Source organism: Stegastes partitus, unplaced genomic scaffold (assembly GCF_000690725.1).
Source record: "Stegastes partitus isolate 25-593 unplaced genomic scaffold, Stegastes_partitus-1.0.2 Scaffold26, whole genome shotgun sequence".
In the NCBI taxonomy this organism is placed as follows: domain Eukaryota; kingdom Metazoa; phylum Chordata; class Actinopteri; family Pomacentridae; genus Stegastes; species Stegastes partitus.
The window spans coordinates 496,184-509,714 of NW_007577757.1; the positions used below are offsets into that span (position 1 = coordinate 496,184).

A 13,531-nucleotide genomic window follows, 5' to 3' on the forward strand; every position below is an offset into this window, starting at 1 on the left:
CAACACCAAAAGATGTGGGTGGTTCTTTCACTGCATAATGAATATACGCTGAATGTACCAAAGGACAGATTTCCTCTGCTGTGCTTCCTTCAAAGTAAATATTTCTTCTGTTGTTAAAAATATAGAATTGCAACTTTCACTGTCTTTTTTAAGAATCTTTCTGTATTCATTTGTGATCCTCAGGGGTGATAGAAGAAGATTTTTGTCCTTTCTTTTTTCCGTCTTCTTACCCAAAGTCACCCTCTTGGGGTCCTTAGCGCTGGTTTTCCTCCAAGCCTCAAGGCCTGTATTTACCAGGCATCTCACCACCCCTCCGAGGAATTGTGCGAGTTACACTAGGGCTAAAAACACTCCTCACTCAAAGTAGAAGTTTAGAGTTATTTATGAAGCATTCTACACTGACTTTCAACAAAGAGGAGACTTTCTTCGAGGGTGAGGCCGCTGTTTCACAAAACTCACAGCCACAAAGTAGAACTTAGGATGCCTTATCTCTCTGACAGTTTCTGCTTGAGATGTTCAGTTCATAGCAAGCAGTGACCTGTTTGTGGATCAGTCATAATAAACCAATCTTGTGCATCTAAACCTTGTTCAAACCCACAAAGCAAACATTTCAAATTCTAACGCACATGTCAAACTTTGCGAAGATAAATTACCAGATGTGTCTGGCTGAATGTTGGTGACTTTCATTTAAAACGATGCTCAAGATTACTACAGTACAACGAAAAGGGGCTTAAGTGCATAAAAAGCTTGAGTTTGAGCATTTCTCTCAGTTTTATAGATTGTTAATTTATAGAATTAATAAAAGGTCAGAACAAGATGACAGTGTCAGTTGTTAAGGGATAAGATGATTTTATTTAAGTTACTTCAGGGAAAATAGAGAAAACTGTTCGTTATGGGGGCTGCACGGTGGCTTGCTCATGAGCACCGTCGCCTCACAGCTAGAAGTTCGAGTCCCAGTTAAGACTCCTGGTATCTTTCTGCGTGGAGTTTGCATGTTCTCCCTGTGCAGCGTGGGTTCTCTCCGGGTTCTCCAGCTTCCTCCCACACAGTCCAAAAACATGTTGAGGTTAATTGGTGATTCTAAATCAGGGGTCTCGAACTCCGGTCCTCGAGGGCCGCAATCCTGCAAGTTTTAGATGTTTCCCTCTTCCAACACACCTGATTCAAATGATCAGGATCGTTATCAGGCTTCTGCAGAGCTTGATGAATAGCTGATCATTTGAATCAGGTGTGTTGGAAGAGGGAAACATCTAAAACTTGCAGGATTGCGGCCCTCGAGGACCAGAGTTCGAGACCCCTGTTCTAAATTGTCCATAGGTGTGAATGTGAGTGTGCTTGTTGGTCTGTCTCTAAGTGTAGCCCTGTGATAGACTGGCGACATGTCCAGGGTGTCCCCTGCCTTCACCCTAAGTCGGCTGGGATAGGCTCCAGCCCCCCCACGACCCTAGTGAGGATTAAGCGGTGTATAGATAATGGATGGATGGATGGATGTTTTTGGACTGTGGGAGGAAGCTGGACAACCCAGAGAGAACCCACACTGCACAGGGCGAACATGCATACTCCACGCAGAAAGATCACAGGTGTCCTCAACAGGACGCAAACCGGCGACCTTCTTGCTGCGAGGCAACAATGCTAACCACCAAGACACCTTGCAGCCCCAAACCACACACAGTTTTTTAATATTAACAACCATTTAGCTGCTTTGCATGTGCCCGTCCACATGGGATATAATCAAGGCTTTCTACTCCATTGCAAACACGCACACAGCCAGCCGAGGACACCATCGATCCCTAGATCTTCTTTTTGCACTAATTTCTTGTCTTCTTGGAGTCCGCTTGAAGGGCTCTGCTCCATTCATGTGCAGGAGATGCGTGTCTCTGTACTGCGGTTGATGTCCTTGTAGCACCGGCGCTAAAGGCACACTAAACAATGGAGGGTTCAAGAACGTCTACACAGAACCTCTTGTACATTTTCTAATGACAAATTGTATGCAACTTGTATGCGAACGGACTCCTGTGTATGTGTAGGTGCAGAAGGAATAACACTGATCTAATAGGTTAGGAGACCTTTGCAACTGGTCCATATCTTTGCTCTGTCTGTTCAAGGCTTAGTATATAGAAAAAAAGAATGTGTGTGTATCTGATTCTAAAAGCACAACCAAACACAGCATTACATTGAGAAGTGGCTGGATAGAGCTGACATCCTTCTCTGAGATGCTTGATAAATACAGAACCTAAGCTGAAATGCTGTATGTGAGTACATTTTTAAAGACAGTTTTGAGGAACGTTTTAAGTACAACTTGACATATACTTTATTTGGTTTGCTTTAGACCTACTGTGATGGTCAATATCATTAGTAGAAGAAACACTTAAGACCAGTCCAATCTAAGAAGACTACAGAAGCATCTATAGTCTTCTCTTCTGTGTCCAACAACCTTTCTGGCACTCTTGTTAAATGTTCCAGTGTAGGAAAGTGTCCAACTGTCTCCTCATGCAGATTAAAACAACACAGGTCACAGGTTTTATTTTTGTAAAAAAAAAAAAAAAGGGAAGAGCAATGATCTAACTGTTGTTCTCTGACCTCATTAGATGGTTACTCCACCATTGACCAGAGGGACAAAGACTGCAAATACAAGACAGGCGATGGTTCGGTGGACTTGACAGAACGGGAGCCATTAAAGGTACAGACAGAGCTCTTCTGATCTCTAGAGGATCGGGGGCACAGACCATGAAATAATGATGTCTCATTGAAATATTATCATGTGTCCTCTCCCTCTATATCTCTCTTTCCCTCTCTCTTTATGTTTTCGATGGTGGTCCTCGTTAGAGGCTTTTAATCCTATCGATTCTTTAAAGAGGCTAGAAGTTGTCATTCTCTGTTAATGTTGCCACCCCAGCGCAGTGCTGTGGACAGCCTCAGATCTGTGAGCACCAGTTAATTGAGTGTAAGCTTTTGGAGTCTGTAAAGTAATTAATCTGAGACTGATTAAAAGAACCGCCAACAAGTGCTCCTCGTGGAGACGACCCTTGCCTTGGCAATGAACAGACTGCTGCATTGTCAAGTGTTCGTCTGCTGATTATACAGACGTTTTACACTGCAGCCAAAGTTTGTTTATTGTCAAGCTGATTGGCAATCCCGCTTCAAAGTGGAGTCGCAGGATAATGACTTCAGAGGATGTCTGACGGGTGTCAGATGACTCTCAAGTACTTCTCTCTCCTTTCGAGCTACATGAATGGGATTTGCCTTGTGGGTCTCTATAATGAATGCACCCTTAGATTTGTTGAATTGAGCAGTGGTGCACTTCGTTTCCTACAGGTTAAAGTTACATTTATACTGCTATACTGAATCTATGCAGAGCTGTTATTTAAGCAAGTAGCCTGCACCATTGTGAGCAGGTATACTTGTGCAATGAGGTGTCCATGGTGTTCTGCAGTTTTATCGCCAGAAAGCAGTGGAGCTTCTGTTCAGCTGTGTTGAGTTTGAAACTAAGCAGACCATGTTAAAATTACAGTTGCTTTTACTGAAATTGTTGCAATGCAAAAAAAGAGAGAAGACATTGGAATCTATACATAGACTACTGTCTTTAACGTTTACATTAGGAGCAAGCCAGAAGCAATTATGGCGAATAACATATTACATTTTGTTTCACTCTAAGCATTTCCTTTGTGTAAATCCATATACCATGTAAATACTGCATAGTGCTACCTAGCGGACCAATCACAATTGTTGTGGTCTGCTCTGCCATGACATGTACTTACATGTCTGGGATGGTGCACCTCAAATTACAGCCTAGAGCCAATGCAGAAGTATAAATCAAGCTTCAGCTTTTTCATTTTTATTGTTTTTATATATATAACATAGTTTTCCTTTAAGGCCGTGTCTTACATTCTTTGTTGCTCTACTGTAACAGAAAACATCTGGTTGTTATGTGGGGAGCTTAACACTAGGCTGAAAGTTTTGTTGCACCTCTGACCTTTGTCTGGTTATACTGATGCACCATCAATCGCACGACAGAGTTGTCCTCCACATCACTGATGTGACAGAGTTTCATCTGGTTTTAAATGATCTTTTTGGTTTCTTATTATCAATCCTGATTTTTATTCAAACTGTTGTTTTTGTTGCGTAGACATAATGCTGGCATTTGTCTCTAAATACTGACTTTAAAGTTTGCCTTCAAATGCAGAGTTGAATGTAGATTTTATGAATTATTGCACCTGTCTTACATGAACACCACACATGAATACATAATGCAGTTATGACTACTTCTATTATTAGCAGTGCTGTCCATTATATAGGCTTATCATAAGAACCATCCGTTTGGTGCAAGATTTTTCTCAGCAGCATCAGGTTGTTCAGCTATAAGACCTGCAGCTAAGTGAAGTGGGTTACGATGAAATAAACTAGTTAAAGTCTGCTGAAGAGTCTCAGTCAGTGAGGCCATATAAGCCAGTAATGTAGCAGCTTCAACTATTTACTTTGTTTGACAAGAACTTTTCACTATATTTAGGCCAAAGCTAAAGATACACAGTTTCTTGTTGAAAGGGCAGATGCTTTGCTCAGCTCTGAAGCTACAGACAGCAGTAATCACAGCAAACAGTCGTGTTTGTCTTCAGAGCGAACAGGCCTTCTAGCATCACTCCAAAGCTGTCTTCTAAGTCTACCGTCTGTACTTCCCAGAGGTGTTCTGCCCGCTTTGAATGCAACTTGGCTGTTAAAACTGCTCTCTCCCTCTTTCATTTGCATGTTTTGGTATGCTGTTTTGTAATCACTCTGACTTCTTTCCGAGCTTTCCTTAAGGCAGGGAACTAACACTGGCTTCTCTGATCCTGGATGCATGTGTACGTGCGCGCGTGTGAGTGGGAGTGTAAATGTGAAATGTATTGACCTCTTTTTGTTTTGTTTTGTTTTCTTTAACCCGTCCTCCTGTTGCTACAGAATGACACAAATAGGAAACACTATATCAGGAGTAACAGGCCTGCGGTCAGTCTGGTGGACGCTTGTGATGTTAAGCCCCAGCCTGTTGACTCCTGGGTCTAAATGCATGCATGGTAGGTCTGAAAAATTAAAGCACAAACAAAAGTAACCACCTGCACCTTTTGTTTTGGACTGCAGCATCCTTTTTCATTCCCTGTTTGTTCATCATTTCCGCCTGTTTTGCCCTCAACCTCACACTTTATCATGTAGACCTGCTGTCACCCTGCACCCAGAGCAGTCAGCTGGGGAAGTCACCTTGTTCTGTTTATGGAAATTTACACCGTCATCTCCTGCAGTTCAACTAAAAACAACTTTAAAGGTTTTATATTTTATGCAGAACTCACATCATGCGGCTCTAGTGAGAGCAATGCCTCTTTCCAAAGCCAAAACCCCAACTGCAGAAGTGCAGTTTTGGAAATACTGCAAAAAAACTGTCAAGATTTAAATCGTAAATCTATCAGCTGTTATCACTGCAAACTGCATTACACGTCTCAGCGGCTGCGACATCCACATTTTGCCACTCAGGGTGATCAACACAGCATTGTATTTAAAAAAAAAAAACCTCAACGTGACTTCTTCGCTCTGTAACACACGGAGAAAGCAGACAGACTTCAGTCTCTGTTTACAATTCAGCACCACCTGTCTCATTGAAATGTACGCCTAGCCTCACTCACTGCTTCCCCTGACAGCCTTTGCTGAAATTGGTGGCAAATGATGAAGGGGAATCATTCTTCTGCACTCTAGTTAGATCCCCCAGGGACTCAGTTATTCCTTAATGAAAAGCAGTAGTGAGAAAGAAAACGATATGCACACATGCACACGAATCCCTTCTCCGTCTTGCGTTTGTCATACACGCCATTTCTTGGGTCAAAGCAAGACGAGTTCAGATAAATAATTCATGTAAGTTGATAAGCTCATGAAGGGAACCAGCACATATTACATGCATGAACACACACAAATTCACACATTATTGACTGGCACCTCATAAGTTTAAGGCAGTGAATTTATTGCACACATTTTGATATCTGAAGTAGCCAATTTGAATATTGTGCTTGTAAAAGTGATTCCTAAGTGGCTTCTTGTGTAACTTAGATGTTACAAGAAGACGGAAAATCTGCTTCTTTGTAATACTCAGACTGCCTAAATGTCTTTTTTGATAGAGAGAATCAAATACATTTCAGTAGAACGCGAAACTAAAACCGCTAAAATCTCATAAGTGATCTCTGTTAAAACAGTTTTCTCTCCATTAAAGATTCAAACAGAGTAAGAAAGTTCAATTAGTAATGTCTTCAGATCAGTTCATATTTCATTTATAGTACATTAGTGACCGTTTTCCTTGCACGATCGGCCATTTAATGTCCCACTGAACTCCTTGCCAGGCTGCATCTGATCTGGGTGAGCTTCAGTAGTTGTCATTGTTCTGTCAGCAGCATTTATCTCTTCCCGCCTCCTCCTCCTCGCCACTGTTGTCCTCTCCTCTGCCAGTGGCCTCTTGTCAGACCTCACTGCCTTCCTCATTGCTTATCTCTGTCATCTTTGTCAGCGGCCATCCATTCACTTCTTCCATTTCCATCCATTGTGCTATAGTAGGAAATACCTCACAGGGCGACTGGTGAGAGATAAAGAGCTATGATTTGTGGTATTTGTTGTAATTTTTGCCACTTTAGTGTAAAATCGGCTACAGGTAATGGTAATGGTAAGAATGAATCATCAGGTAAGTCGTTTCCACTTCATTTAGCACTTGCAGGGTTTTCATCCAGCACATTAAGCATCTGCTTTGCTGTCTCTCGGCTCCATTTGCCATCTGGACTGACATGACTGAAGCATTGACAGAGACATAATTTTTCAAGCACTGTGGTCATGACAACTGGTTGTTTTTCCATCTGACATGGATGCACAACTGGAGGGTTTCAGTCTAAATCCACATGTATTAATGAAAAAATGCGTTTCCTACTTTGAAAAAAATCAATGAAAAAAGTATGCATTTTTTTTTACAGTTCTGGCTGTTGATAGTCTTCATTTCTCTTGTTATCTACAAATGAAACTCAGTAGCTAAAGTCTCATTCCCGTGTACTATAGAGTTCCAATCACAAGCACCCACATGTGTGTTACTCTGCAGCTGAAAGTAGAAAAACAACTGTGCTATTTACTGTTAGTAATGCTTAAAAGAAGTAAAGAGGGGCAGCGTGAAACAAACCGAAACAGAAAAATTACAAATATTAAGTATCGTCTACCTATGAATGGAAGAGTACTTTCTAGATTTATCAGTTTATAAAATGTCTAAAAAATGCTGAAAAATATTAATCTGTGTGTCCCAAAGCCCAAGATGACAAATGTCTTGTTCTCTCCACAACCCAAATACATTCAGTTTACTGTTATAAAGGAGGAAAGAAACCAGAAAATATCCACATTTAAGAAGCTGGAATCAGAGAATTTAGACTTTTTTCTCCTTAAAAAATCACCTAAACCGATTAATCAATGATTGAAATAGTCTGGCTTTTTAACTGCTACATGGTACAAATGCACACTCAGCTGTTTGTTTCTGAGTCCACAGTGTGCAGTGTAAAACTGGTGATTCCCGTGAATGGAAACTATTTTGGTAAGAGCAGTGTGCCTAAATCAAAACAGTAAAGTTGTGAGCCAGAAAACCAAAACAGTGGGTTGAAAGAAGATCCTCCTACAGCTGAGAAAACAGTAGCTGGATAGTAATAGTGTGCGTTTCATCACAATGAGCAACACATTTCCTATTGCACATAAAAAAATAAAAATTCAGTTGTGAAAAGAAAAATATTGATTAGTGTAGGTCTAAAGTTGTAGGTCTCAGGATCCAGTGGAGTTAGAACCATGTGCCACTGGTAGAGAATATTGGAAATGATATAAAAGTAACACGTTTTAGTGGGATTTGTAGGTAATAATAAAAAAATGGAGACTATTTCCTGCCTTATCCTTTACCGTACAGGGTAGTGTTTAAACTGCCATCAATGACGGAGAATGTCTTGTTTTTAGAGCATAAATGTAAAATTTTGGACTGGGACTCTTCCATTTGTGTTATTTTCAAACCGAATACATGTTTCTACTAATGTTTTTCTCTCTTGTCCGTTTGCTTCAGGCTTAAAATAGCAACAGTGCCACACCCCAGCTAGAAGAGGATCTCATATCACCACTGCCATATCACACCGAACTCATCTTTGGAGTTGGACTTTGTACAGAAAAGGGGATTTTTAAAGAAAAAAAAAAAAAGAAGGATCACAACAGCAAACTACCCAGCAACAGCCAGCATTCAGTCATGCTTTTCAAAGAAAAACATTTTTAAAAAAATAATAAAAATAAAAGTGACTACTCCTACTACTTTCTCATATCTACATTCCCTCTGGACATCATGTGAATTTTACAGTGTTGACTCTTGTTGAGCTCTGCCGGTGACGAGAAGCAGACAGAGGCCGGCACTGGTGAAGAAATGGACGTGAGAAGAAGGGACACAGTGAAGTAAAGAAAACGAATGGGAAAGGAATGTGGGCTGGAAGGAAACCTGTGAGACAGCAAATGGAAAATGGACATTTTTCATTTTAGTTTTCAAACCTGGAAGAAGTTCGTCCTACAAGTGGGTTGTGGAGAATTTTGCTTCTAGGTTGTTGTCAGACTTTGGTATTTTGATGTGAACAGGGTTGGACGGGCGTGTTGGAAGGTCACTGAATGTTTAGTTTGATGGGATGGACACAGGGAAAAAGGAAAGTGAAAGTAGAGAAAGCGAGCCTGAGAAGAGCTGTAGCATAGTGAGCGAACGTGTACTCCCAGCAGCCTGCTCTCATGAACTTAAAATCCATTTGGGTTCACTGTGTTTTTTCATTCAAAAAAAAAAAAAAGTGCACTGAGATGCTTTGAAATCAAACGTGTTAAACAGGTGATTGATGTCCATTTTATAAAGTAAGAGGAGTCTGCAAGTCGTGTGCAAGGAAAGTAAAGTGACACAGCGAGTTTCTGATCACACTGCATCACAAGAGTAAGCTAGAATGGAAACGAGCAAAAGCAACAAAGACTTTCTGTTTCACTGTGGTCAACATGTACGAGCCAAATGGCATGTTGACCTGCACTCACAGAGCTGCGGTTACTTGTGTAGCCGCTCAGATTGTGTAGTGATGCGGCTTCATGAGTTTCCTGGCTGGTTGCTGTTTGTCAATGATGTGTATTAAAGAGGATATAAGGCATTTTGTTTATAAATGATTTGTGTTTTTCAAAAGAGGGGCACAAGATTGTTCTCTTGTTGAAAGGATAGATCTAAAAGCGTTTTTTATTTTTGTTGGGTTTTATATAAATGTATATTAGGGTCAAAAGCAGAAAAAAAAACAGAAAAATGAAGGAGAAGAAAAATAAAAATTACAGACTTCTTAGTTGTATATTAATATCACATTGTTTGGAAAGCACATCTCATTTGATAAAGGCTCACCATGTTTGTAAGCAAAAAATAACCACGTAACTTAAATGTGTGTCAAATATTGTCGAGTTACGCCGACGATCACCTATTTATATTTTGTATTTGTCAAAAAAAAAAAGGTTACAGGAGAAAAAGTTTATGTGCAGTGTTCTTTATAAAGGCGATGGATCCTTGTTCGTCTGACATTTCAAGACACTCTGGAAAGGTCAGAGGTCAGACGGAGGTGACGGGATACACAAGAGATAGCAGTGTTAATAAAAGTCCCTTCATTTTTCTTCCCCCCCTGTGCATTTAAGCCACCGACCCTGAACCCTCCTTCACCGGTGCATCTTAAAGAGAAATATTCAGTCGTGAGCATGAAGAAAATCTGTACAGATGTTTATATTCTATTCTTTCCAAGTGCCAGTTTTTTTGTGGTGTCATTTGGATATTAACTAATTCATTCATGTGCGGGAAGAGAGTACAGGTGGATGATTGGATGCGGGTTTTCGAGGCAAAATGGAAGTGTTGCATCACACTGTATAAATTAAAACATCGAGTTTGGTCATATAGTATATATTTTTACAGCGGTATCGGGTGGGCGGTTGAGATGCAGAGAGCCAGAGGGTTTGCAGAATCATGTTGCCATTTAAGAGAATCCAATCCGAGGTGGTGTCACTCACGCGTCATCAAGGCGAACGGCATGTGCCTGCGTTGAAGTCTGATTTTTCTTTGTGACGTATGTGACTTTATAAAGCTTGCATATTTTACACAGTGTTTACAAAGATGTACGTTGTGGTAAAAATCAATGAACTACAAAAAAAAAAAAAACAACTTACTGTATAAATTTTAATTTCAGAGGCTAAAAACGTTATAATACCCAGCATCCCTTTTGTGTGTCCTCAGAAGTGTGTGCTTTCATTGGACAAAGACCCATATGACTGTCTATTCCTAACTGCACTACGCAGTACCACAACCAAAGGATTCTGGAGGAGTATTTACACGAATTCATTATGAAAAACAAAAAGAGGTTTTTGGTTTTGTGGATGTGCAGCCCGTTGTGCATTTCCGAAATAAAGAGCCAAGCAACTGTGCTGTAAAATAAACGGACATGGACACACATCAGATCAAACAAACCTACCTGTGTAGATATATCTGAATCAAGACCGTCAAAATAAAGTAACTGTACTACTCAGTAGCAGATGTGTTTGTACCTATCATGTGCCTTAACCTTTTCCATGGTAGATAAAGATAAGTGTGTTTTATATAACTTTATTCCTCCCCTTCGACTGTCATCCCTCCATTCCGTCTGTTCACCTCCTCTCCCAGTGTCAGCCTCCCTCCCTTTTTACCTCCAATCAACTCATCACATCATCCATCCTGCACCCCCTCCTCCCCACCCCACCGTCCCCCCTCCTCTCCCGAGTAGTTTAGACTGTTGGTGGGTTTCTGCCTTGTATTACATTGTATTATAAACTTTTAAAAAGATAGAGTCATTCGGAAAAAATGGTTTTGATTTCCTAGAGGAGTAAAGTTGTTAATGCTTTCGTAGCGAGCAGAAGCGATGCCACAGTGACAGAATGTATTATGTTAATTTTACTAATACCCAGAGGCAAATATTACGCTTGTTAAACATAACGGAAAAATACTGGTTTGTAGAGTATAAATTTGGTGTGTTTTCAATAAATCATGCCTGGAAAGAAGGTGTCGCTCGACTCTGTGTCTTATTTTATGTTGTGTGATTAATTATTTGGGAAGATGGAAGGTCTAAAGTTATGACAGCAGCCCTTAGAGGCAATAACAAATATTACAACCTGCTCCAGATTTTGAAAGTGTCATTTCACTTAAATTAAAATAAAAAATATTTTACACATTTGGTGCTCATCGTGAGCAGTTTACAATTTGACTAGCTTTAACTGAGAACATGTGCTGTTTGAAAATATCAGCTGTTGACTATTATATTGTATAATATTACATCAGCAGATCACTGGAGGTAAGTGAGAAATGTTGTTTTTTTTCTGTTTTTCAATCGTGTTATGCATATTGATGTGAGTTTTACCCGTGATATTCGACATCTGGATGAAACAATACAGTACAGCTCCACTGTAAAGATCTTTTCAAAGCCCATAGTGTATGTAGTCTGGGCTTCTTGTACTTACAGTGCAGCCTTACACATATTCTCATCCTTTCTCACATTTTCACAGTTTAATGTGTGTGGTCAGGAGTGTGTAGTCACCTTGTCCTCCCTCCTGCAGGACTCATCTGCAGAACCTGCATATTTACAGTGTAAGGATCTCAGAAGTGAGCTTGTTCTATTTTTAGTCATTAAAGAAAAAGGTGTAAGACTGATCAGACTACTTCACTTATGGGCCAATTCTACACTATGTTCATGTGATCTAACAAGTTACGATTCAGTTTATATATTACACAGATGAGTGTTTGTTAGCTTCTGTGGGTGTAAAATTAGTTTAAAGCCAATTGTTACATGAGTTATCAATAATTGATGGTGTCTACCTGTGTGAGACGATGTTCTTTGAAAAGATGTATCAAAACTAGAGACAAAAGTTGAACTAAAAACACTGACAATGACTTAGTTTGGTCGTATCAATTGTCATGTCAGTAGATAACGTGCACTATACCCAGGGTCCTGACACTAGTAGCCATCATTAATGTCATTAATGACACCTGCACTTACATGTTGTCATGAGTCATGTTTATCCTGTAAGCAGAAATTCGTGGAATTCTGAAATGTTGTAGTCTCATTGATCTGTACATGTGGTCTTCAAAGTTACAAACTTTGCTCTGATAGAATAATACAAACCACTTACGTGATGGTGTCAGATATGGTCAAATAATGTCCATGTTTCTGTCTACTTCAATATTCTACTGACCATAAATCTTTAATTTTTCAACCTAGGAAGCTGATGCATATCGGTGAACCTGCAAAGCTTTGGGACTACACTATTTCTCATATTACTTACATATAGTACTTCAAACATTGCTCCACAGATTGGCGCAAAGAAAACAATATAAAAATCAACATGACCCACATGGTTCACTCAATCAATAATCAACACTTTTGTGTTGATTGTTGTCAAATTGAAGATGGTCAGACGTGGGGCATTCTGTGAATTCAGGCAGAATAACTGGTGTATAATCAGGATTATTACAAGATTATTCTACTATATATACTATATAGTACTTTATTTTATTTAGTTTGTCATATATTACAGATAGTTGTTTGAATCCATCCATCCATCCATTATCCATACACCACTTAATCCTCACTAGGGTCGTGGGGGGGCTGGAGCCTATCCCAGCTGACTTAGGGCGAAGGCAGGGAACACCCTGGACAGGTCACCAGTCTATCACAGGGCTACACATAGAGACAGACAACCAAGCACACTCACATTCACACCTACGGACAATTTAGAATCACCAATTAACCTCAACATGTTTTTGGACGTTGTGGGAGAACCCGGTGAGAACCCACGCTGCACAGGGAGAACATGCAAACTCCACGCAGAAAGATTCTGGTGCCCCCACCGGGACGCGAACCTGCAACCTTCTTGCTGCGAGGCAACAGTGCTACCAACTGCTCCACCCTGCAGCCTGTTGTTTGAATCATGACACTATAAGGACTTAGCTCAGACCAGCAGTGTTTACATTTTAACCTGATAATTCCATCTTTGTCGAGTCATTCAAAGTAAAAACAATATAAAATTGTGAGACACTGTGCTTTAGGAAAAGTGAGCTCACCCCATTCTTTCTGGGCTTAACCCAGGTTCAGCTTTAATATCACAGTGAACGCAGGTGGCCGTATAAGTGATTCTCAAACTGTGTCTTGGAATTCATCTTAGTTATGATGAGGTACAGCTAAAATCATGTGGAAATACTTTTTATTTTAATTAATGCATTTTATTCAACATAAGTTGGGGTCTGACCATTTAAATTGCCCAGAATCAACTAAATAATTTTATTTTTTGTGTTTTTAAATCTATAATCTTTTTGTTAATTCATTTTTGTCTTCAAAAAACATTTTCAATCAATAATTAATAACGACGCCACTGGTCGATAAATGGCAATTTAATTTCGCGTATTTTTTTTCAGGCACCTTGCGGGCACCGTAGTTCCGTCCTGGGTCCT

The 13,531-nt window shown here is 40.0% G+C and overlaps 1 protein-coding gene and 1 long non-coding RNA gene across 6 annotated transcripts in view; one reads left to right on the forward strand and one right to left on the reverse strand.

Annotated features, from left to right (window-relative positions):
- Positions 1 to 10,259, forward strand: part of arvcfb (ARVCF delta catenin family member b) — a 131,292-nt gene extending 121,033 nt beyond the window's left edge. For 4 of the 5 annotated variants that reach the window (XM_008297451.1, XM_008297467.1, XM_008297459.1 and 1 more), the window contains 3 exons: positions 2,589 to 2,680; positions 4,936 to 5,048; positions 8,084 to 10,259. In XM_008297451.1, the coding sequence (XP_008295673.1) occupies positions 2,589 to 2,680; positions 4,936 to 5,037 (194 nt within the window). In that variant the 3' untranslated portion in view covers positions 5,038 to 5,048; positions 8,084 to 10,259. The remainder of the gene's footprint in view (positions 1 to 2,588; positions 2,681 to 4,935; positions 5,049 to 8,083) is intronic. The other variant, XM_008297476.1, reaches the window with a different exon arrangement.
- The window catches only part of LOC103369019 (uncharacterized), a 703,792-nt gene that overhangs the window by 421,389 nt on the left and 268,872 nt on the right, over positions 1 to 13,531 (reverse strand). The window lies entirely within an intron of this gene.